This window comes from Apteryx mantelli, chromosome 2 (assembly GCF_036417845.1).
Source record: "Apteryx mantelli isolate bAptMan1 chromosome 2, bAptMan1.hap1, whole genome shotgun sequence".
In the NCBI taxonomy this organism is placed as follows: domain Eukaryota; kingdom Metazoa; phylum Chordata; class Aves; order Apterygiformes; family Apterygidae; genus Apteryx; species Apteryx mantelli.
The window spans coordinates 145,989,640-146,012,133 of NC_089979.1; the positions used below are offsets into that span (position 1 = coordinate 145,989,640).

The window sequence follows — 22,494 nt, forward strand, 5'->3', positions numbered from 1 at the left end:
AGAGGGCAAGGAGACTGGTTCTGTGCTAGCTGAGGATGTAGGTGTTAGTGTAAAACAATCCCCGAACTCTCCCAAAACTCCAATGTTTAAGAAGAGGGAAAACAGTGGGGTGGTATTTTAGAATCTCTACTTCAGATTTGTCATTTGTCACCAAGATCAGCTCTTTCATAAAGTTTAGTTGCTATAATCAGTCAATCCATAAATCAGTCAGTCAATACAAAGATGATTTTTGAAAGAGCTTTATTAAGAGAGGAAAATACAAAGCTTCTCGAACAGAGGAATCAAAGAGTCTTAAAATCCTGAGAATCTTATCAAACTGCATTCAGTGCTTACTTTTATTGTGTATTATTAGTGTAAAGCAGCAGAGAGATTCACATTCACTAGAAGATGTAAACTCTGGAGAATTTGCAATTCATATCCTGTTTTCTGTTTTTATTTTGAAAAAGGAGTTCTCAATAATATTTCAGATTGTAGTGCTCTTATACAACAAATGTAGTGGGAACATCTCCATTCATGGATAGAACATTTGTTTGATATAACCCCAATAGCAAAAGTGAAAGATAATCTATTCATAAAATAACATACAACCTGATGAAGACAGTCCTTCTATTTCATAAACCACTATGAATAGGAAGCAAAATCACCTCTGAGGACAGTGTGGTTACTCTGAAGTACAGTTAAGTGCTCCACTGAAGTAAAGAGTATCATTAGATTACAAAATATTCTACACGTTACTACTAAGATCATAAATACAAAATTCCATAAATTCTCCATTTCCAAAACCATGTCTCTCAAATACATTTGCATTGTTGAGGCATATTTTAATATTGCATAGCTCTACATAGATAAGGTACTACTGCTTGCATTGTTGTTGCAAATGGCTACATCACTCCTGAATGGGTACTGGTACCAGTAAATCCCATAAAAATAGGTAGACTTCATAAAGATCATTAAACGTCTTAACTTGAATATAACAGTTTTCTTGCCTAGCATTTCATTTCAAAGTACTACATATAACTTGTGAGTTTGCAAAGACTCTTTTATATCATTAACAGCTTTACAGCTGAGCTGTAACTGTTAATTGCAACATGTCCTGAAAACACTGGAACACAGTTCTACACAGCACTTCTGCATCAGTCTCTGGACATGATTTCCAGGAAGAACAGGTGACAATAATCCTATCAATATAGAAAACAAGAAAGTTATCACTCTTAATTGTCATGGTCTAGAACAAGTTGCACTAATTGTCCTGAAATGTCAAATTATTGACACATATTCTGAAGCAAAAATTGGCACATAAACATAGTGTCTCAATGGTCAAAGGAGTTAGGTATCCAGACCCTCAGTGCCTTCAGTAAGCAATAATGCTGACAGATCCTGAAACTTGTAACTTCTTTGACTTAAATACCTACCTCTATATACGTATTTAGTTACATAATTTTTCTGCTTTGAAAACACTGTGAATTACATTTCTCTGCAACTAGTGTAAGGTTTAAAGTACTTTTTTCTATTTACCTAATGAAGGTAAATCTTTATCTAGATCTATTTATCAATACAGAGTGATAGGTCAAAGTATGAATGATTTGTACTCTCAAACTGAATACAATCTGCACAAAATTCATATTTAGTTTTAGAAACAAGTCATACAAATTACACCTAAATCACCAAATAGCAAGTTATCTCAATATATTATAAATATAATCAAGCAGTTTATTATGTTTGATGAACAAGTAATAATTTTGGTCCATAAGACTAAAAAGCTAAAATTGGTTCTTTTCAAATTCTACCATTGTATAAAAAGGGAATCCAGATGTTTCAGCTTCTCCTTACTCAAACAGGTCTACTTTGAGTCAAGAGATTTCTGCTTCACTGCCAAGAGACAGAGATAGCGTGCTCCCTTATACTCCCTAACCATCTGGTCTATCTCTGTCAAATACTACTTTTTAAAAACATATTTGCATGTGTTACCTTTAATGGTCTCTAAAAATAAAGCTTATTTTAAAATAAGCTAACTTTTTTTGCTCCTCCCTCTTTCACCTTCCCTGCTCCTTTCTTTCTGCTCATTGTCAGTACCTCGGTACTCACCTCACCTTCTGTTTGTCCTTCCTCCCTCCCACACGCTCTTTCCCAGAATGTTAATGCCTCTATTCTCATTTCTCATCTACCTCACTTCGCAACCCTTTCTGACACTTCAGCCTTATTTCTTCTGTCTTTTCCTTCCCTCATTCAGCCGCCCTTCTCCTTGTGATACTGACAGAGCCATGCCCAAAAAGGAAATTGTATTTTTACCTGTCATCTCTGATTGCATAAAAAAAGCCATAGCCATGATGTACCATAGGAAGTGCAGATCCACCAAACTTAGTGTAGCCAGTCAGACTAGTTGAAAGAACGAAATTCCCACCTCCTCCACTGTAAAATAACACAAAATAAAAGCAGTGTTTTTAACGCTAACTTAAAACAAAGCGACCTTTACAAAAAAGTTATTTTGTTCTACAGATCACAGAATCAGCATGCTTAAGGCCAATGTAACAAAGTCCTCAGTATCAAGGAATTCCTTACAGGACAAGACTACCAATTACCTAGTTGTGAAGGCAGTATCCACAAAAAGTTCTGGCACTGGAAGTCCTTGCTCCTGTGCTATGAGTAGGAGACCCAGAAGATGACGGTCAAATCCTGCAAAGAAATGCAAATACTGCATCATTAAGAGCAGCATTTCCTGATTTTCTGCTTTTCCTCGGCTAGATAGCAGGAAGCTCAAATAGCAGCTCAAGGACAGATAGATTACTGAGTTGTGCAAAAAAACCCAACAAGATTCAGGCTGTAGTACATACAAACACTTCCCAAATGTTTGATCTAAGGCTTTCATCATATTCAGTTTGCAACACTTAGCTCAAACACAAATGAACTGAAATGAAACCCAGCACGGTTGCTGTGGAAAACAAAAACCATAACCAAGAAAACTTCCATTTCAGTCAAAGAGGCACACAGTGAAACTGGACCACTGTCAGCAATTACTTAGAAAGGATGAACAGGAAGCCTTCAAGGCCACAGTCGCCTAGATAACTCACCAAAAAGGATGGAGAGAGTATTAAGGTTCATCAGGTGATTATTTCTGTTACCTCTTCTCATTTGTTGAGCAGCTTAACACGCTCATACAGGCGGGACAGAATCCCACCCAATTCTCTCCTCCACCTTAGGAGATTTCATTTCCCACTTTCCAGCCAAGTACACTATCTGGCCAGAGGGTATTCTGGAATAATGCTTAATAGGGCAGAAAAAATGAATATACTTAAAGTGAATATGTCTTTGAGACACATGGAAGGGTTCAAGGACTAGTTTTTAGTTCCTCTCCCCAAAATTCCTTAAATATAACCTGTTAAGGGGTAGTTTTTACTCAGGTTAACAGCAAGGAGACAAAGAAAGTGTATCTGCATACAGCAATATTCAACCACAAGGAAAAAAAATTATTTTTGAACACAAAATACCTTTTCCATTCTCACACTCTTTCCTTATTTTATTGTGCTTTGCAAATGCTTTAAGCATCAGTTGTTGTCGTTGACAAGCCTGTGTAAAGTAAGAGACAAGTAAAAATAAAAAACAAAATCCAGGTGAATATCACATCAGGAAACACTTCAGCAAGTTTTCCCCTTTCGCAAGTTCTAGCAATTCCAGACAGAAGAAAATTTAAGAATTTGAAAAGGCTGCATTAGAACCTCTGTTTCATCCATTTCCCTAAATTTCTCAAACTCTATCTCCCAAATCCAAATTCCTTTTTCATGAGAACTTGCTCATTTGTTTCCTGTATCTGTGTTCACTTATTCAGGCCACTTTTGCACAGAATAGTATCCTTAACCTCACGCTCTTTCCCAAACAAGTTGAAACAATAAAGTGGCCACTATAAACTACAGAAATCAAAACCAACAATTTACCACAATACCACTTATTTAGAAACACATTAACTTTTAGCAGGTGCAACCGCATATATATAAGTGATCATCAATTTTCATGCCAAAAAAAGAAAAAGAAAAAACTGTGAAGAGGTTGCACTTTTTGTTGTGCTTTATCTTACTTCTTTCCTCTAACGAAAACATACAGAGATGCCAGCTGCATTCCCAACTTTTCTCTACTGATTGAAACATTTTTTCCATGCCAGTAGTTCTGTCCACCATAATGTTTTTTCAATTTTAAATTGAAATTTAAATATTAAAAACAGAGAAAATAAAAAACAAACACAGGTTTTAGTAATGGAGGCTTTGGGAAACATCTCTACACAACCAAGATCTTCAACTTGTAAGATCTGAGATCTTAGTAGCTCTTTTACTACTAAAGAACCACCTTTTATTCATTATGTAAGAGACTGTAGCAGAGAAATGTGAAACCTGGCCAGTAACTGCCAGATTTGGATAAAAGTCAAGATAGTGGGCTCACAAGGGGAAAAAGGAAAAGGTGAGACAAAAGGATTTATTTTTTGCAAAGCACCTAGCGGTAGGCTTTTCAACATTTTAATTTCAATACTACTGAACTGACTGAATGCTTTTCAAAGCCCCACAAGAGTTTATCACAGAAAAAGAGTACTAGAAATATGTTTGGGATGGTATTTAAAATGACAAAGAGAAGGAGAAAAAGGCTACAAACAGCTATTGTGAGAAATAACAAACCTTAGTATGTAATACCCATAGAAGTCTCCTTGTTGGTTAGAAGATAACTGAAGAGCAGGGAAGTAACAGGAACCCAGATTTGCAATAGGAAAGCAGATCTGAGTAACAGCAGGAAAAATGAGTTTTAAAGCTGCAGCATACGTGACAAGAAGCCAGTGAAGTCCAGCTCCACACGACTAATTATCAATCACGTATACTTCTTGATAGCCATATTCCTGTATGTTTCTCAGATGCATTAACAATATAGCAACTTTGAATTTCCCTAAAGGTATGCAGCCTTTTGTTTCAAAATCTGCTCCTGGCTTAACTTCTCAGGCTCCGAGAGACGTGCACTGGGGACAACAGGAAGAGCTTTTGCACAGCTTTCACTTGGCAAGAAAGGCATGAAATCCTTTGCCAGCCAAAGACGAGGAGGGTAGCAGCTGGGAGGAGAAAAGGTCACTGGTTCAGCTGTTCAGAGACACTCTGGAATACATCCCTATTACCACCACAACACAAACAGATTTCAACCCTGCCCTCAGACTCAACAATTTGATTAACATTTCCCCATTTCACTTAAAATAAAACAACAACAGAACAACCCCACAGCAGAACATACTGATTTTCACCCGTCAAAAAGCAGCTGGGTGGGAACCAATGCAAATATAGCTTAAGACAGACTTGAGCCAAAAGGTAAATATATAATAGAAGATAAAAGCAAGCTGACACATTACAGCTCACCTCAGTCACAACCACCAGAGCCAGCCTTCAGGCAACCCAACATTTGGAATTTGTTGCACTGGCAACGGGTCAACTCCCGTTAATGAGACAACAGTAAAATGAACTGTAAGCAGATCAAATGACAGGCCTTCTAAATACATTATGGTTAAAGCATATTTACACTGGCAGAAGGATCCAGCATGGATTTGCACCACTCCACTGCTTCCATAGTACATGATCTTATGGTCTCTGTGCGGCCATGATAGAAACGCCTGGTCATGGCAGTTTCGTAACAGCAGCCCGGACTAAGAAGAAAAATTAGGGAAGAGTATCTCATTAACTCTACAAAACTGTTTGCTCTCTCTAAAGAAAGAAGTTCTGTGACGTTTCCTACACATCAAACCCAATTATACCTATTAGTAGGCCACTAATTTTCTTACAATTCTGTGTCTAAAAAGAAGGTTTAAGGAGCTGCAAGCTTTTATGAGACAGATGACTGCAAAAGTGCCAGTACTGTAATCATGCCTTGAAAAGGCCGTGCTGTCATGGCTATTTTCTGCAGATTACAGATCCACCAGTTTCTAGTGTAAATAAGCAGAAACAATGTAAGTTTCAATTTCAATACGTATTTCCAACAAAAAAAAATTATCTACATCATCCAAAAATTCAAAATTATGAGTCACACTTGAAATAAGCAGCATCTCCCAATGCTTTTAGGTTTCAAAAGAAAAGGTTCAGATCCTTATCTGTTGCATAATGCAACCCATCTATAGCTGCTCTGGAGGGTCCCTAGCCTTATGAGATTCTACCACTTCATATGTACTTTACATGTCCCATAAAGGTGATTTTAAAACAGGCTTAACAGGCTTTTTTAGTTGGACAATTAATTTATTCCAGTGTTCTGTGAACTGTGAGAGCTCGTGACCTTTCTTCTGATGAGACAAGCATCTCCAGTGACTAAGCATCATGCTTACATAATGAAACCTTTTTTTCTGAAGCAAGCAATACCCGCCAGGTCAGTAATGACTCGCACAAGCCATGATCAGTGCTAGCTGGTGAAGAGAAATTTGGGAGCACCATCATCAGGAAGAATGCTCTCTTTTACTGAGAATACAAACCAAAATGACATGCCCAAAACACAGAACCAGGCATTTGGATGGTCACTATCTATATCTTTATTATTCTGCCCCATACTTCACATCCTATGGTGCTCAAGAAAAAGCGAGAGTGAGGTTTGTGAGGCTTTTTAGAGGCTTGGAAGACTCTTTTGCTGATGGCTGTCACTTGCTACAGATTAAGATTTCTTCTCATCTGAGCAACTGTTTGGCATTAAAGAATCAATTGCGAGACAGGCATTTACTCAATTATTTACATTCTACTGTTCTAATATATGTTTTCACAGATTGTCTTCTGCCCTCCATTCCACAATATGTGCACGCATATCCCCATGGGCAGGACACACTTCTCCTAAATCCAAGAGCACAAGCCCCATAGATTTCAGTGGCACAAAGGCAGGCCCTATTCATTTTTTACAGTAAAGAAACTTTATTTCTTCACTCTTATATAACCTCAGCAAACTATACGGTGGCATTGCAGGGCCTTCTGTATCTCCAGATCCATCCCATTCACCAAGAATCTATTTTGTTATTTTTAATCTGAGTAATGCACTTTTCTTACCGTCCATGACATTTGTAATAAGCCAGCTGGAGGGCAAGCTGCACAAATGTATCGGGATGAAGTTTCTTCTTCCTAATCAATGCTTTTCCAAAGGATATGAAGGCATAATTCACCAGTTGCAGGTCAGATACCTGTCAAACCACAGGAGGAATAGCTACAGAGGAAGTTAAGAACTGCAAAAATCACAACTCTATCCACTTCAAATAAATAAAACACATACGGCTTAAAAAAAAAACAACAAAAAAAACAGCAGTGGAACAAATTTAGCACTGGTATAAGTCCTCTGGTTCAAATCAAAAATCACTAGTACACATTCCTCCATGTTCTCTGGCATGGAGAAAGGCCAGATAAAAACATGCAAATAGAATGAAAATTTCAGAGACAATTAAGAGAGAAAAGCAGCTAGAAAGTCCACCTTTTTGTAATATGATTCTTTAGCATGTCCAATTTCATTCATAATTTTTTGGTCCACTGTAAATACAAGTTCCTCTGGCCATGGAATATCCCTTACTTTATCTGATCCCTGGAAGGAGGAGGGAGACAGAAAGAAAGAAAGAAAACAGAAAATGTTATCCATAAGAAAAGACACATTAACTAATCCATTTGAAAGCTTAGAGAACACATACCTTCCACTTTCCCTCATTTTCATTAATCTTGCCTTCAGCATAAGATAGCATGGTAATTAAAGCCATCGCATCAAAAGGAGAGTGCTGGAATCACACAAGACAAGACATCACATTGTTTGCATAAGTGGAAGAGGATCAAGTTGCTTTTTTTCCCTACCCAACTCTTTCTCCTACAGCTTTACTGTGCTGCGTTGGACTTGTTTTTCTAGTTCCTCTACAATACATGTAGAACTACCGTAAGTCCACCTGCTGTTTTGACTGCTCTGCAGCCAGATAGAGAAGCACAAAATAGCACTGCTGTGGAGAAGGAGATTTCAGGCAGGATGTAGGATCCTGGCCATTCAAGAACGGTTATCTGAGACTGAAAACACAGCTCAGCAGCAGGTATGTAATGCAAAGGGTTCATTTTAAGCTGCCTTGTGCAATGTATTTCTTCTCTTTGGAACTCCCTCATTAAATACTTTCAGAAGTAAGATTATGATTTCACAACTCACGTTCTTAATTCAGGTATGGTGTAATATCAAGCACTGTAAAAGCAGACTGCTTTTGCAAGTTTACCAGGCACCTTGTCTGGCAAACAAGACTGCACTAAAAAGGAATATATTAAACACTAAAAATATTACTCTGAAAGGGAAAAGTTAGTAAAGAAGCATTTGAAAGGTTTATAAGGAAAAAAAAAATTAACTTACATCACAGAATGCACCACAGGTTCCATTAGAAAAGAATATGCTATTGTAGGATTTATCTCCCCAGCGGACAGTGGGATCACCTGTTAGCCCCAGCCTCGTAACCTAAAGCAAAAGTTACATACTGTGTGTTTTCAAAAACTCTGAGTAGACTGCCAACACTGTCAGTTAAACCAAGCCTATAATAAGGTGGTGAGGCCTGACTGAGAGAGAAGACATTTACAATCAGCTGAAGACAAAACATGATTATAAACCTCATGTTTTAAAATAAGAGAGTAGTAAAAAGATGGTGACTATATTTCTGAGGACCCCGGAGCATGGAGGGCTATCAGATTATGTAGGTAGATTTCAGCCATTCTCACTTCCAATATTCTAACAATTAGAATATGCCTGTGGATCAACAAGAAACATTATCTGCACATTCATCTGCTTCATTTTCTCTGTTCTAAAGCAGCAAGAAAAGCTGCTTTACCACAGAAAGAGTATGCACATTTACATAGGAAATTTTTATATAAAAACCACCAGGTAATAATTATCAAAAATCCTTAGCTACCTCGGTGTAGTTTTCAGGAGTTGCATGGGGACTAGAATCATCCAGGCAGACCACAAACAAACTTCTCTGAATTTTTTCCAGAAGAGTTAAGTTTTTTGGATCAAGATCAATTAAATATTCACGTATCTATATGGCATAAAAGGAGAGAGATAAATGAAATGCCCTATTTCCAGCAATCACAATGCTCTTCTGAGAAGTCAGTTGATGAATTATTCCAACCTCTGCCCATTTCGTCCTTTCCGCGCTTGTTAAGGCTGCCAGTCCTGGTCCATCTGGTTCACTATGGCATCTTTTCTGGATATATGTAAGTTGCCTTTAAAGTTAAAAAAGAATATATGGAGATGAGATCACATTCACTTTTTTTTTTTTTGATCAGCTGAAAATTTTGTTCTACATTCAGAGGCTAATGTGAAATTTCAGGAAGTGTTCATCAGCTCCTGCAGAACATAAGGGCAGCTGAAGGCCTGCTCCATTTTCAGTCACTAATAATTAGTTTGAATTGCAGCTACCAGCCCAGCACAAACTTACATGTAAACAATCATGATCCTGAAGTATTCTGTATGCACTTAACCCAGTTTCAAACTAGATTTTAGACTTCAACAGTGCAGCTCAAACTTTTCTTAATAGCAGACACTCACAATACTGCAGCTTTTCTAACAACTAACCTGATATGAGGGCAAAACTTCAGCTCAAGAAAACCCCTGAAGTTTATAGCAGAACAGTAGTTAAAAGAGTTTATCCTAAATACAGAGATGAACTACACAAGAATACTTCTGGTTCCAAACTCTTCCTTGCATTTACACTTCAAAGAGCTGTTAAGAGAGTTGATTTTTAGTTTGCAAATCAAAATCTGCACATACTGTTCTGGGTTTCTTTTCCCTTTGTTAAAGAAATTCCACAAATTACAGACCTTTCAGAATGCAGACACTAGTCTTGCTTGTCCTGTGTTCCAGCACTCTTGTCCATTAAACTTCATCACTGATAATTTCTTAAACAATTGTCAAAAATACAAGGTACCCATGATGAGGTTAACAAAGACAGACAACTGCCTTTCCTATAGGCAATAGAAAGCTTTAGGTTTGGGGTATTACTGAGCTAATACATTTTCACAGTTGTCTGCATTCTATTTGTTCATTTCTTTGTCACTTGCTTGATCTAACATGTACCACTACAAAAATTTGGAATATAGATGTTGAAATATGTTTTGCAATTGTTAAAATACCAGACTTCCCAGAAAAGTTGGTCGAGCTGCTCTAACTAGAGATTTTCCTTGCCTAAGGAATTTGGCCATCCATCTTTTGTTAATTTTAACAGACATCTTTTTTTGTTAATTACAGAAAAAAGTCTTCTGTTGCACTCCAAAAGCAACATTTCACAAATGCAGTAAATTCTTCCTAGAAGATGAAATGTGCAACCCCTCTCTAGGAAGTAAATGCACATAGGTTCCAAATTGATCTGAAGGCACTTATGCCGGACCTACCTCTGTATAAGTGACATTACACTTCGGCCAATAGCACAGAAAAGGTTGTGGCCACACCTGCATTGCCAGTTTGAGAAGCTGGCACATTTGCGTGAGGCTGTGATTTACTGGGAGACAGGAGAGGTGACATGGAAAAGCTATAAACATTGCCAGTTGCACTAGTAGTACTGAAATTTACCATTTAAAGAGCCAAATTCTTTCACTCTGCTCCTTGGCAGCATTTCAGGAGTATGAAAGAGCACAGACAAGGCTGGTTATCCCTGGTATGGCACAAAGACAGGAAATGTGAGTGAAATGCTGCTGCACTGCTCTGTTGCTAGTAGAAAGTACTGCCAGTCACCATATACTAGGATTTCTGTCTCTGCTGCACTCACCAACAAGAAACACAGCCCTCTAATCCTGTCAAAAGTGACCACAGGTGAACAAGGTTTAAAATGAAGTCAAAAGGGTAGCGGTGCTTTATCTTTGATAATGATGAAGTAGCAATGAGACTATTATCCATATGGATTGATCTTGTTACTTATAATCCTGGTAGGTCCATGCCAAAAAACTTCACACACAAATGATGCTCCCTGTTGAAACATCTTCATTCAGCGCTTCTGCATGACGTTCTAGGGTGTATTACAAAAGTAAAAGATCCTCATGTTTCATGACAAGAATATGTCATCTACTGATCCAGAATTTACTGAAATCTGAACCTTCAGCTACAGGGGATACAATTTCGGGGGGTGAGGGGGATGGAGAAAAAAAGACTCTCTTTGGTATGTAGCTCAAATATAACAGCTCAGTTGAAACAAGATAGTCTGAAAACCTGAAAATCTCTGGAGGATTCAGCATATTGCCTTCATGTATAGCATCAAAGGCGAACACTCGGCCTCGACACAGGACTACTAAGTGAGACGGGCATTCACCTTCAGTCTCTGAAATGAAGAAAAAAAAAACAAAACAAAACATAAGAACCCAACACTGATGATAAAGTGAGTGACATATACAGGAAAAAGACCACTCAGTGAGACCTGCAGACCCATTTTTGTTCAACATGAAATACTTTATACAGTTAAAAACAGGAACCAAGACCAAAAGAATAACTTTCAAAGACCGACTGCATGATTTTACAGCAATTTTGAAAAATTTTTTTAAACTATCAGGGAAAAAAAAAAATCTACATAGCTACATAACTTTCACTGTTATTAACTACTTCAAGTCATGGTTATAACCTAGTAGTAAATATGTCACTTATTTGTGCATCTTGTAGGCAGGAACACTCTGCAAAAATAAGTGTTAGTTTCTGAAAGCTGATCAGACTAAGACCATTGCATGCTTTTTTTTTTTTTTAAGTAAAGATGAATGTAATGCAGTAAGCATGTCACTGAAACACTTTGTACTTGATTCAGTTGCCCATACAAAAACATGCAGTGCCATTTGACATGCATTTAAGTATCTAAAGCATCTGCCAGCCCCCTCTGGTATAATACAGGACCTATGAAACCTGCGCCCTTCTGAACTCCAAATGGGAAACCTGAAGGAGTCTCAAATGGCACTTATGAGCAAGAAACGGAATCGAGTCCTTCAGTTCTCATCGTGTTTATGCAGTCAGTTGCAGACATGCAGCTCAGGAACTCAGACAGACAAGAAGTCAATGAGACCTAATCAGCACATGCAAATCTGTAAAAATGGAGCACTGACACACAAATTTGGCCCCTATACAGAAATACAGGTGATGCTGGCCCACACTAGTCACAGCCTTGATCTACCAAATCCACCTATATGAAGGTAACACTAAAAGAGTTGGAAAAGGTTCTCACAAAAAAGAACCCCAGGAAACATGGTTACATTCCTCTCAAACTGAGCCCCGGTGCTATGTCTATTCTAGCCCAGAACTCTGCCTCAGGAAAAAGGAGAAACATATGCCACTTTATCCACAAGTATTCCAAACACATCCAACAATGGACATCTGAAAAATCTTTAATCTTAGACATAAGATACTTGTTCTCTTTTACATCTTTCTTTATGGCCCTGCTTTCCAAATCAGACAATACAATTCTATACCTATCTCCTTTAAGGACATGGGGGAAATCTATTATTTCATGTGCAGTTCATCTTCACAGATCAAGAAGTTAAGTTCTAACATTAAAAAAAAAAAAGGGATGATGGCAAATTAGCATACGTTAGGTAGCATCTTCCTAACCTTAGCTGTCTAAAGCAAGGAGTAAAATTAAGCATGGAAATGATGATACCCAGAATTAAGTGCCTGACCCACTCAATACACTTAATGAAATCTAGGGAGCTCTTCATCTGTTTCAATTAAAGTGTCTGCTGCAGGATGAACTAACAGTTCTCTGGGGCCACTGATTAGACTCTCTTCGTTTCATTTTAGTGGGATCTTCAATACCAAGCTGACATTAACTGTTAAATTTTAGCTGTCTTGCTCTGCAATTTGAATCCTACTTTAAATGCTTAGACTATGCTGGTTCCCTCTATAGCCAAAGGACAGAAACAGGTCCCTCTCCAGAGGGCAATTCCTTCTGCCTGTTTTAGATATCTGCATATCTGGATGATCTGAATCATTCTCTGGAGGTATCCATTTCTCTCCACCAATCACAGAGAGAACCAAGGCAACTAAATGGACTAAATATTTAATCTGGAGGCAGATAATCTACATGGAAATAAATTTCACCTGCTGCATATGACATGTGAAAAATGATAAAGCAAGATCCTTTAATGAACATCTTAGAATATCTTAAAGCAGAAAAGGGATATGAAGGACTTGTATCTCCACAGGATCACAGCTGCTTAATGCTTTACTTATTAAGTGCAATCATAACAGGACATTCTGAGTTTCAACCATCTGGATGTTTATTCTATACTTTGGCATTTAAACTGACTCTTCAACTGTAACCCTAAGTTAAAAACCTGAAACTTGCATGCAACCCTGTATCTTCTCATCATGTTCTGTTGTATGGAAGTCTCTTTAAATAACTTCTGTGGACCAAAGCAAGCCCTCTTTCCACTTGAATTCCTGAGTTTTGCAGGAATTCACATCTCCCTTGATTCACTAGAGGAATGCTCCTAAAGACCTCTGGATGAATCAGATTGTGTGTATGATTTCAGTCAGCTGATTACTAATACTACAAGATTTGTTAGTGGAGGATGAATGAGATCATTACCCTTTTTCTCTAGCTCTTGACCATGTACCCCAGAAAACCATTCAGAGTTAAGAGAAAGATTTTGAGAATCACTGTGGAATACTTTCAAAACTGAAAAGAGAAGTAGTTGACCAAGCCATGAAATGGCACAACGATAGAAAATAAGTAGGAAGCATCCCATCAGACTATATGGGAGCACATTCCAGAAAAATCAATGTGGGAAGAAAGATGTGTTACAAATGACGCTGAAATTCTGTCCATTTTATACATGGAATTCACCCTTATCTATAACACATTGAATTTGTCTTTTTCCAATTCTTAATGCAAGCATACTTGCTATGGGTATCAGGCTGGTAACATACAATTTGAAGCAAAGTCTTCTTTTAACATTAACTATATACTAAATATTATACCAAAGAGGGCCAAAATTATATCAATACCAAAATTATACCAAAATTAGTGGGTTAGATTTCTTCTTTGATTCCCTACATAAGCATTCAACAACCAGTATCTGACCCAATGCTTCAGAAATCAAATGCTTTATGATTGAAATGACTACTCCATTAGCCCCCTAATGCAAAATCATTTGCTGTATTAACCCACAATTTGCATTTGTTTACCAGTTTTAAAATAATTGCAGATTGAGTCTCTGGTAACTCCAGGAATCTTGCAAGTGCAGAAGAGCATTCGGAATTGGTTCATGTCCAAAACAGCATTCCCAGATCTCTCTATTGCCACCTTCTCTCTATAGTAGACAAAATAAACAAAAACTAATTAAGCACAAGAGGAGATAGCTATGCAAGTAAATCAGGGTAAGACAAGCCCACCCTCTATTGCAAAGAACTTATGCCAATGAACACAAACATATTTTCATGACTCAAACACAGATCATTAAGAAAAAATAATTGATTCTAAATACTGAAGTCTTACGCTCTTAACAGATCCCAGTATTTCAGGGTGTGCCATATATTAACACATGCTCTTTCTATCTGAGTGCCTTCTTTGGGTGGCCAGTAGTTTTCAATAAAGGGGCCAGGGCCTCCTATGTTACAGTATATTTGCGTTGATATGCGAAGATCAAGGTAAGCCACATTCAGCCACCAGTCCTCCAGCTGAAAATGAACAATGTTTACCGTCAGAATATGTTTTAGGCATAAATAATCACTTGAATCACAGTTCAACTGCCTAATCTCCTTTAAGTTCTTTTTAAAAATATTTTGAATAGTAGCTCCTATATAACAGAAGGCAGGACAGTGGTTCAAAAGCTACCTGCTGAGGGTAATGACACATCTAGCTCTTCTCTTTTCAAGCCATTGAAATAAAATTCAATACTGTTTAAGGCTATTAAATTGTAAATTTCTACGAAGAGTTCTTCCCTGATACTCATCTTCTGCTTAACCACTTGTAGTTGTCAGCTGCGGCTGCTGTGAATACCAGAGGGATCATTCCATAAAAAAAGGAAAGAGAGCAGATCTGTGTGAGAGGGAATCTGGGACAAAGAGTTCATAACGTATTTTTTCTATCATGATTTGAAAATCCCTGTTGTATGTCATGTTAAGATTTACAGAGCTCTCATAAATTCCATTTGATAACAGTCCCCCTTGTATCTCTCTCTCTTTTGAAAGACAATTTTAAAATGCTAACATGTAGATTCTTCAGGAAAGGAAAGAGATTGAACTCTAAATTGCTTTTTTGTAGCTGAGTGGCAGACATAATGAAGATCCTAAGATCAAAGATTACATCTTAGTGTCTCACAAAATTGGATCCTGAACCCCCAACTTTCCACTTGTTCTCCAAAAAGATGCTGTTATCTTCTATCCTAGTGAAGTAGATGCAGCAAAATATATACCCAACAGAGGAATAAGTTAAGGTACAATTTCTTAAGTATGTAAATACATACCCAATTCCTTCTTGTTTTAGCTCTTTCCAGTAATTTCTGATGCAACTCTTTTCCAATCCCATTTTCAAATTTTTTAACTATATCCTCTGTTCTTTGATATTCTTCTTGATTTAGAAATGGCTTCACTGTAAAAAGGAAATATTTTAAAGACAACTGCATACTGAGATTTATTCCAAGATTCAGATATTCACAGGCAGAGGAGGGAATGAACGCACCCAAAATTAATTTTGCTAAAACAAATACTTGAGGGGGAAAAAAAGACCTTTTAAAAGCTGTAAATAAATCACAGCATACTCTAATAGGGACACACATTTTTAAACAAATAAAAATGTCAGTAAATGAAAGCAGTTGCTGAAACCTTGAAATATCTAATAGATAATTAAATCTAATATATTTAAGACTGTAGCTGGAGATACTGCTACAGAACTCACTGAATAATCAAATTTATGTGAACTTTGTTTGGAAGTTAATACGCTGAGCCATATATTTCTGTCACCTTACTGCACCAACCATAAGCTACTTGCTTACATTTTGAAGGCCCATCATGGTCTACAAGCACTTTGGCCATCAATTCTCATTCACTATCCCCATTCACTAGCCTACCTTTGACTGACAGTGATGGCAGTTACTACTATCAAATTTTTATATTTTAAAATACCTTTGGATTTCTCTCAGATCACCTGCCACATGGGGGCTACAGTTCTCTCTAAACATTCTCTGTAAACATCTGTAAAACTACTCGTTATTTTCATCTAAACCCCTCCTTAAGACCTTTATACCATGCCATCTATTGTCAGTAACAGTAAGAGGCACTGCTGATGTTGGTTTGTATACAGGCACATCTAATAGTTTTCTTATACTTACCTTGTGTATAATGTGTTATCTTTATACTTAGTTATGAAATCTTCAGCATATGGCATGGTGTTCTTTTCTTCTGCTTGTTCAACACCTTCACAAAAAAGTCTGATTCATTTTTGAGGGTGCTGGTCACTATCACCAGTTATTTTCTTGTCTGTGTTGCTACAGTGTTAACCCTGAGTGATCTACTTACAGCTGTCAAACAACACAGGAGGATACTGATTTAATTTTTACTAATTGTGTATCTATATCATCTCTAATACAGCTTTCAGGAGTAACAAAAGCCATTTCAGTTGGGCAGGGTCTCAAATACTCACCTATCCTGGTAGAATTAAAACTTTACTTTCTCACAGCTATGCCTTACCACAATCATGACCACTTGCCTCCAACCACCACTTTTTTCTTCTTCACAGAATCCCAGAATGGTTGAGGTTCGAATGGACCTCTGGAGATTGTCTAGTCCAACCCTCCTGTGCAAAGCAGGCTTAACCAGAGCAGGTTGTCCAGGACCATCTCCAGTTGGGTTTTGAATACCTCCAAGGGTGGAGACTACACAACCTCTCTGGGGGCAACCTGTTACAGTGCTTGACCAGCTGCCCAGTAAAGAAGTTTTCTATTATGTTTAAATGGAATTTCCTGTATTCCAGTTTGTGCCCATTGCCTCTTGTCCTGTCACTGAGCACCACTCAGAAAAGTCTGGCTCCATCTTTTTTACTCCCCCCCCACCAGGGATTTATGCACATAGATAAGATTCCCCAGAGCCTTCTCTTCTCCAGGTTGAACAGTCCCAGCTCTCTCAACCTCTCTTTGTATGACAGATGCGCCAGTCCCTTAATAAACTGTGTGGTCCTTTGTTGGTTTCATTCCAGTATGTCCATGTCTCTCTCATACTGGGGAGCCCAGAACTGGACACAGTACTCCAGGTATAGTCTCACCAGGGCTGAGTAGAGGGGAAGGATCACCTCCCTCGATCTGCTGGCAATGCTCTTCCTAATGCAGCCCAGGATACCATTGGCCTTCTTGGCCACAAGGGCACATTGCTGACTCATGGCCAACTTGCTGCCCACTACGATCCCAGGGCCTTTTCTGAAAAGCTGCTTTCCAGCCAACTGGTCACTAGCCTGTACTGGTTCATGGGCTTATTCCCATGGTGCAGGACTTGGCACTTCCCTCTGTTGAACTTCATGAGGTTCCTCTCTGCCCATTTCTCCAGCCTGCTGAGGTCCCTCTGAACGGCAGCACAACCCTCTGGGGTATCAGCCACTCCTCCCAGTTTTGTGTCATCTGCAAACTTGCTAAGGCAGCACTCTGCTCCATTATTCAGGTCATTAATGAAGATGTTAAACAGCATTGACCCCTGGGGGACACCACTAGTTACTGGTCTCCAGCTGGACTTTGTGCCACTAATCACAACCCTCGAGCTTGGCAGTTCAGCCAGTTTTCAATCTACCTCACTGGCCTTTTATCTAGCCCATGCTTCATCCGTTTGTCTATGATGATGGATGGGAGACTGTGTTGAAAGGCTTGCTAAAGTCAAGACAACATCCATTGCTCTCCTGTAATCCACCAAGCCAGTCACTCTCATCGTAGAAGGCTATCAGGTTGGTCAAACATGGTTTCCCCTTCGTAAACCCATGGATTATTTTCTCCATCACCTTCCCAGGGAGTGAGGTTAGGCTGACCAGCTTGTAGTTCCCCAGATCCTTCTTCTTGCCCTTCTTTAAGATAGTAGTAACATTTGCTTTCTTCTAGTCCTCAGGAACCTCCCTCAATCGCCATGACCTTTCAAAGACTATCAAGAGTGGCCCTGCAACGACATCAGCTAGCTCTCTCGTGGTGCACCCCATGAGGTCCCATGAACTTGCACATGTCCAGTTTGTTTAGATGTTCTCTAACCTGATCCTCCTCCATCAAGGGTAAGTCTTTCTTGTCCTTCTCAAAATAATTCAAATTTTATCCTAATTGTAAAAGGAATTTCAGTATTTTGCAGTATTTTTTCCAATGAGAAAAGCAAAAATCCATTTTCAGCTACATCCTGGCTTCCTTATGCCACTGCACATCAGTCTAAGCAAGTTTTAATGGTATTTTTCCCATTTTACAGGAGAAACAGAGACAGTAAGGGCCAGATTCTACGTACAAATGCCTCTTTAAATGGATTCCGACAGCCTTAAGCAAAAAGACAGAACACCCACTTTCAAGCACCATCTAACGGAGCATCTGTTTAAAATTCAATGGGGCCTCCATAAATTCCATCACAACACCACCATGAGTGGAAAGGTACCAGCATTCCACCTACAGCCCAGCTGGATAGGATCAGCTAAGCACATTCAGGCATTACCTAACATATCTAGACCTTATCTAGATGCAGTTTGAATTGCACTAACTTCAGTTCTGAACACAAATGGAGAAAGAAACGATAGAGACAGAGCCATCCACCTATACTATAACAGTTTAGCAGTTACAGCGTTCACTCAGGATATGGGAAACCTGGTGTCCAGACCCTCCCCTGCCTGAGGCCAGTCCAACACACAGGTTTCCAAGAGAGTGACCTTACTACCACACAGTGTAAAAGGAGCCATTACCCTCTGTTATTCAGGTCTGTTATTCAGGTTACAAAGTCACTACACAGCAATATGCACACACTCACAAAAAAAGAGAGAATAAACAAAATTACTGGGTTCTGGTCCCTGTTCAAGGGGTCACCAAGATGGTTAGGGGTCTGGAGCTCATGATAGTGAGAAGAGGCTGAGAACTGAGTTTGTTCAGTTTAAGAAGAGACTGCAAAGGGAAAGGACTGGACCTGCTTTGAGCAGGAAGTTGGTAAAGATGATCTCTGGAGGTCCCTTCCAACCTATGCAATTCTATGACTACATGCCCACGTTTCATTTGAAATCTATTTGATCAGATGAGAAGCAGCACCAGGTGGAAGGAGAACTCAGTCCCTTTAGACTTCAGTGCAACTTCTATCTTGTCACTCTCTAGGCTCACAGATCCTGTCTTCCTTTCTCCACAAGAACTCAGCTCCATCCATGAACAAGGAGTATCCTGTGCAAGACAGCCTTAGTTGTATAGTTGGGGCACCTTCTGAAAGCAGGAGCTTTGGGTTTTCATACTCTCAGGCTGATGGGTCCAAGATTCCAAGTCTCAATCTCCGAGGTGAGCTGAAACGCTACATATTGTGGCTACTTTTACCTCCTCTGCTCGAGGCTTCCCTTCAAAACAAGGTTAGGAATTTTGACTCCAAAGCAGAGGCAGCTGCTGTGAAGCGATAAATACGGCACATTTTGAAACCCACACTGTCCAGCTTGTCTAGCCAACTGGTTTTAAACAGGTGTTTATCCTTTATACTTATAACTTTATCAGCAGGAAAACTAACTCACATTAAGTACCTAGGTCCTCTTCCAACCAATTGAGGACAGGCAAAGAAAGATTCAGAGCATTTATGCAGGGTCATTTGGAGGCTCTGAGTCATTCTTCAGAAGCACGTTCCTTCCTTCACCCACCTTCATGGACAGAACAGATGGAAGAGTTTAAGCTTTCAGAATGACCTAGCCAGTGCCTAGAGCTGTGCACTGCAGAATGTGGCTTTAAGTGAGGTGTACAAGGAAAGGCTGTGGTAGATTAACAAGTATTGGACTAAATTTCCCCCAACTCCTACTGAGACTTGAGAGGGCCACAAGGATGATTAAAGTTACAGAATGGCTTACGCCCAAAGAATAGGAAGGAGGAAATAACTTCAGCATGAAAACAAAACGCAACTGAGGAGAGATGTGATAGGTATCTATAAAAACATAGATTAGAATCAGACAAGAGCAAGCAAACTCTCAGTCAGTTTACATTACTCCAGGAAAGAGTTATTTATTAACTTGGAGAGTCCAGCTGGATTTACAAAACTGACTTCTAAAGGGCAAGTCTGTTATTGCCTGCTTTCTGCTATCACAGCACATATAATTCCAGTTATCTGCATTACAACAAAAAGAAAAAAATTTTGGTGATGAACACATCTGTGACATAATAGTCCTTCTCTAAAGCCGCCATTTCAACACTCAGTATCAAAACCTGATGACATAATCAAATAAGAAGCATTCTCCTATCACTGCTACCATCCATCATGCCATTTCTACTGCACTGAATTAGAATAGAAGGGAACTTGAAGTGAATTTAGGGATTTGTATTTTGGCAAAGGAAATTTATGGTATAATACTGGTTTCCGCTAAGGACAGAGCGCCAAGTTTAATTCTGTTGCCATTTCTGTCTTATGGGTAAGATAATAAGACAAAACAGACATTTCAGAGAAAGGCTCAGTGTCTCTGAGTTCTGAAAATTATTAAAGAAACATACAAAAAGGAAAAAAAGAAAGATACTGGGCAGCACAACTTTGTCCTCCCTGGTTTATCAAAGTCTGATATGATAACAAAGAACCAACCAATCAGCTCTGCTTTATAAACAAAGCTACACACATTTGCATTGATGTTGTTTTCAAAACTTTTCTCTTACTCTATCTTGTTTAGACAGCCAGCACTACAAGGCAGAAACCTTGCCAAGTTAGATTATCCAAAAATGCTCACCACTGCCTTTCCTTACTGCTGTAAAATTAATAGTATTCATGAAAAAGAAGAAAGAAAAGAAAATTCATTTAAGTATGAAAAAGACCTTGAAATCCCCTTTTTACACAAAGATCCTGGGCAAACACACTCATAAACAAGCAAAGAAGTCACTACACAAAACAGGATTTGTATAGCAGTATCTTTTATTAGACCAGCTGATATAGCTGCAAAAAGATAAGTTCTCAGGGGGGAAAAAAAAACCCAAACCAACAACCTTTACACATGCCTGATTCATGCTGAAGAGAAGCAAGTAAGGATAAGATGGGAACTTGTACTCAGGTTGCTCTGACACTTTAATTAGTTTCCTGTTCAGGACCTAAAGAAAGAGCTTTTGTGCCCTAAACTTGTCTGGATTTTGTTTTTTTAAAGTACAGCAGTTGATACAACCTGTCTCTACAAATTCTACTTTGCAAATATCCTCAGATCAGCCTGGATACAACAGCACACACTATGCTACTATTATCATAGTAAGTCATTACCTGCATCCAGGTATTTCTTTAAAGATTCATCAAGAGGAGGCACTGGCAGCGAAGGCAGCGAATTCTGGTACTGAAATGTGCGCTCTTCAGAGGATTCAAGCACCTGCTTATCCATGATGTGGATCTGCAGCATGACATCAATAACAACAGTCTATTATGAACCTTAATTTAAAGATTAGTGTCGTATCTCCCCTTTCATATTTTCCCCTTTTCCCTGCTATTTACATGGTAAAAACCCCATATCATGGAAGTGCATCTACTGACAACGCCAGCACAGCGGATTTCCTGGCAGATCTCCCCAGCTGCGAGAGGATACGCAGAACAACACGGGAAAGCGATCACCGAAGGCCGCGGGCGCCTTCTCCGGTTACGCCGGGATTAACGACCCGAAGCCGTTTCCTCCTCGAGGAGCCGCCCGCGAAGCCGCCGGCGAGGCGGGCGCCGCGCGGAACAGGGAAGTCACGGCGCCAGCGCCGCTGCCCCCGCCGCGCCGAGGCCCAGCGGGGAGCTCTGCCGCCGATCCCCCCCCGCCGGGCCTCCGGGGCGGCCGAGCCGGGCTCCCGAGGGGAGCGCAGGGCGGAGCAGCGCTCGGCACCGCGCCGGTGCTTAGGGCGGCCCAGCCGCTCGGGGCCCGCGCCGGGGAGCAGCGCCGAGGAGGCCCGGCCGGCCGGAGCCCGCGGCGGCGCAAACGGCCGCGCCCGGCCCGCGCGGCTCTCCGCCGCCCAGCGACCAACCGCGCGGGCCGGCTGCCCCAGGACGGCGGCCAAGGGGGGTCGGCCGCGTCCCCCCGCGGGACGCCTCTCACCTCGGCGTGGCCAGGACCTGGCCCCGCTGCCTCTGCCCGCCCGCCCGCCCGCTCGCCGCCTGCCCGCTCGCCGCCTGCCCGCCCGCTCGCCGCCTGCCCGCTCGCCGCCTGCCCGGCCTCACCTCTGCCCCGCTTCGGGCCCGGAAGCCGAGCGGGGCGGGGCGGCGCGGCCCCGCGCAGGCGGCGGCCGGGGCCGGGGGTGCTGCACAACTGGGTCTGGGAGCGGGGGGCTCCGCGCAGGCCGGGGCCGGGGGTGCTGCGCAACTGGGTCTGGGAGCGGGGGGCTCCGCGCAGGCTGGGTCTGGGGGCGCTGCGCAACT

The 22,494-nt window shown here is 40.3% G+C and overlaps 1 protein-coding gene across 4 annotated transcripts; it reads right to left on the minus strand.

Moving 5' to 3' along the window:
• Positions 1 to 223: 223 nt before the first annotated feature.
• Positions 224 to 22,205, minus strand: CROT (carnitine O-octanoyltransferase). Of its 4 annotated transcripts, none has more exons than XM_067291748.1 (17): positions 22,175 to 22,205; positions 21,370 to 21,493; positions 15,426 to 15,550; positions 14,456 to 14,637; positions 14,146 to 14,270; positions 11,191 to 11,299; positions 9,119 to 9,212; positions 8,900 to 9,025; positions 8,350 to 8,451; positions 7,661 to 7,744; positions 7,450 to 7,557; positions 7,035 to 7,165; positions 5,539 to 5,662; positions 3,486 to 3,564; positions 2,580 to 2,673; positions 2,290 to 2,409; positions 224 to 1,178 (listed from the first exon to the last, which is right to left on the minus strand). In XM_067291748.1, the coding sequence occupies exons 2-17, from the start codon at positions 21,482 to 21,484 to the stop codon at positions 1,058 to 1,060; spliced, it is 1,839 nt and encodes a 612-aa protein (XP_067147849.1). In that variant the 5' UTR covers positions 21,485 to 21,493; positions 22,175 to 22,205; the 3' UTR covers positions 224 to 1,057. The 4 variants fall into 4 exon arrangements, 3 of the variants coding, with proteins under 3 accessions (XP_067147849.1, XP_013797022.2, XP_013797021.2); XM_013941568.2 differs by lacking the exon at positions 22,175 to 22,205 and adding an exon at positions 21,634 to 21,880; XM_013941567.2 differs by lacking the exon at positions 22,175 to 22,205 and adding an exon at positions 21,595 to 21,880.
• Between the last annotated feature and the right edge of the window lie 289 nt (positions 22,206 to 22,494).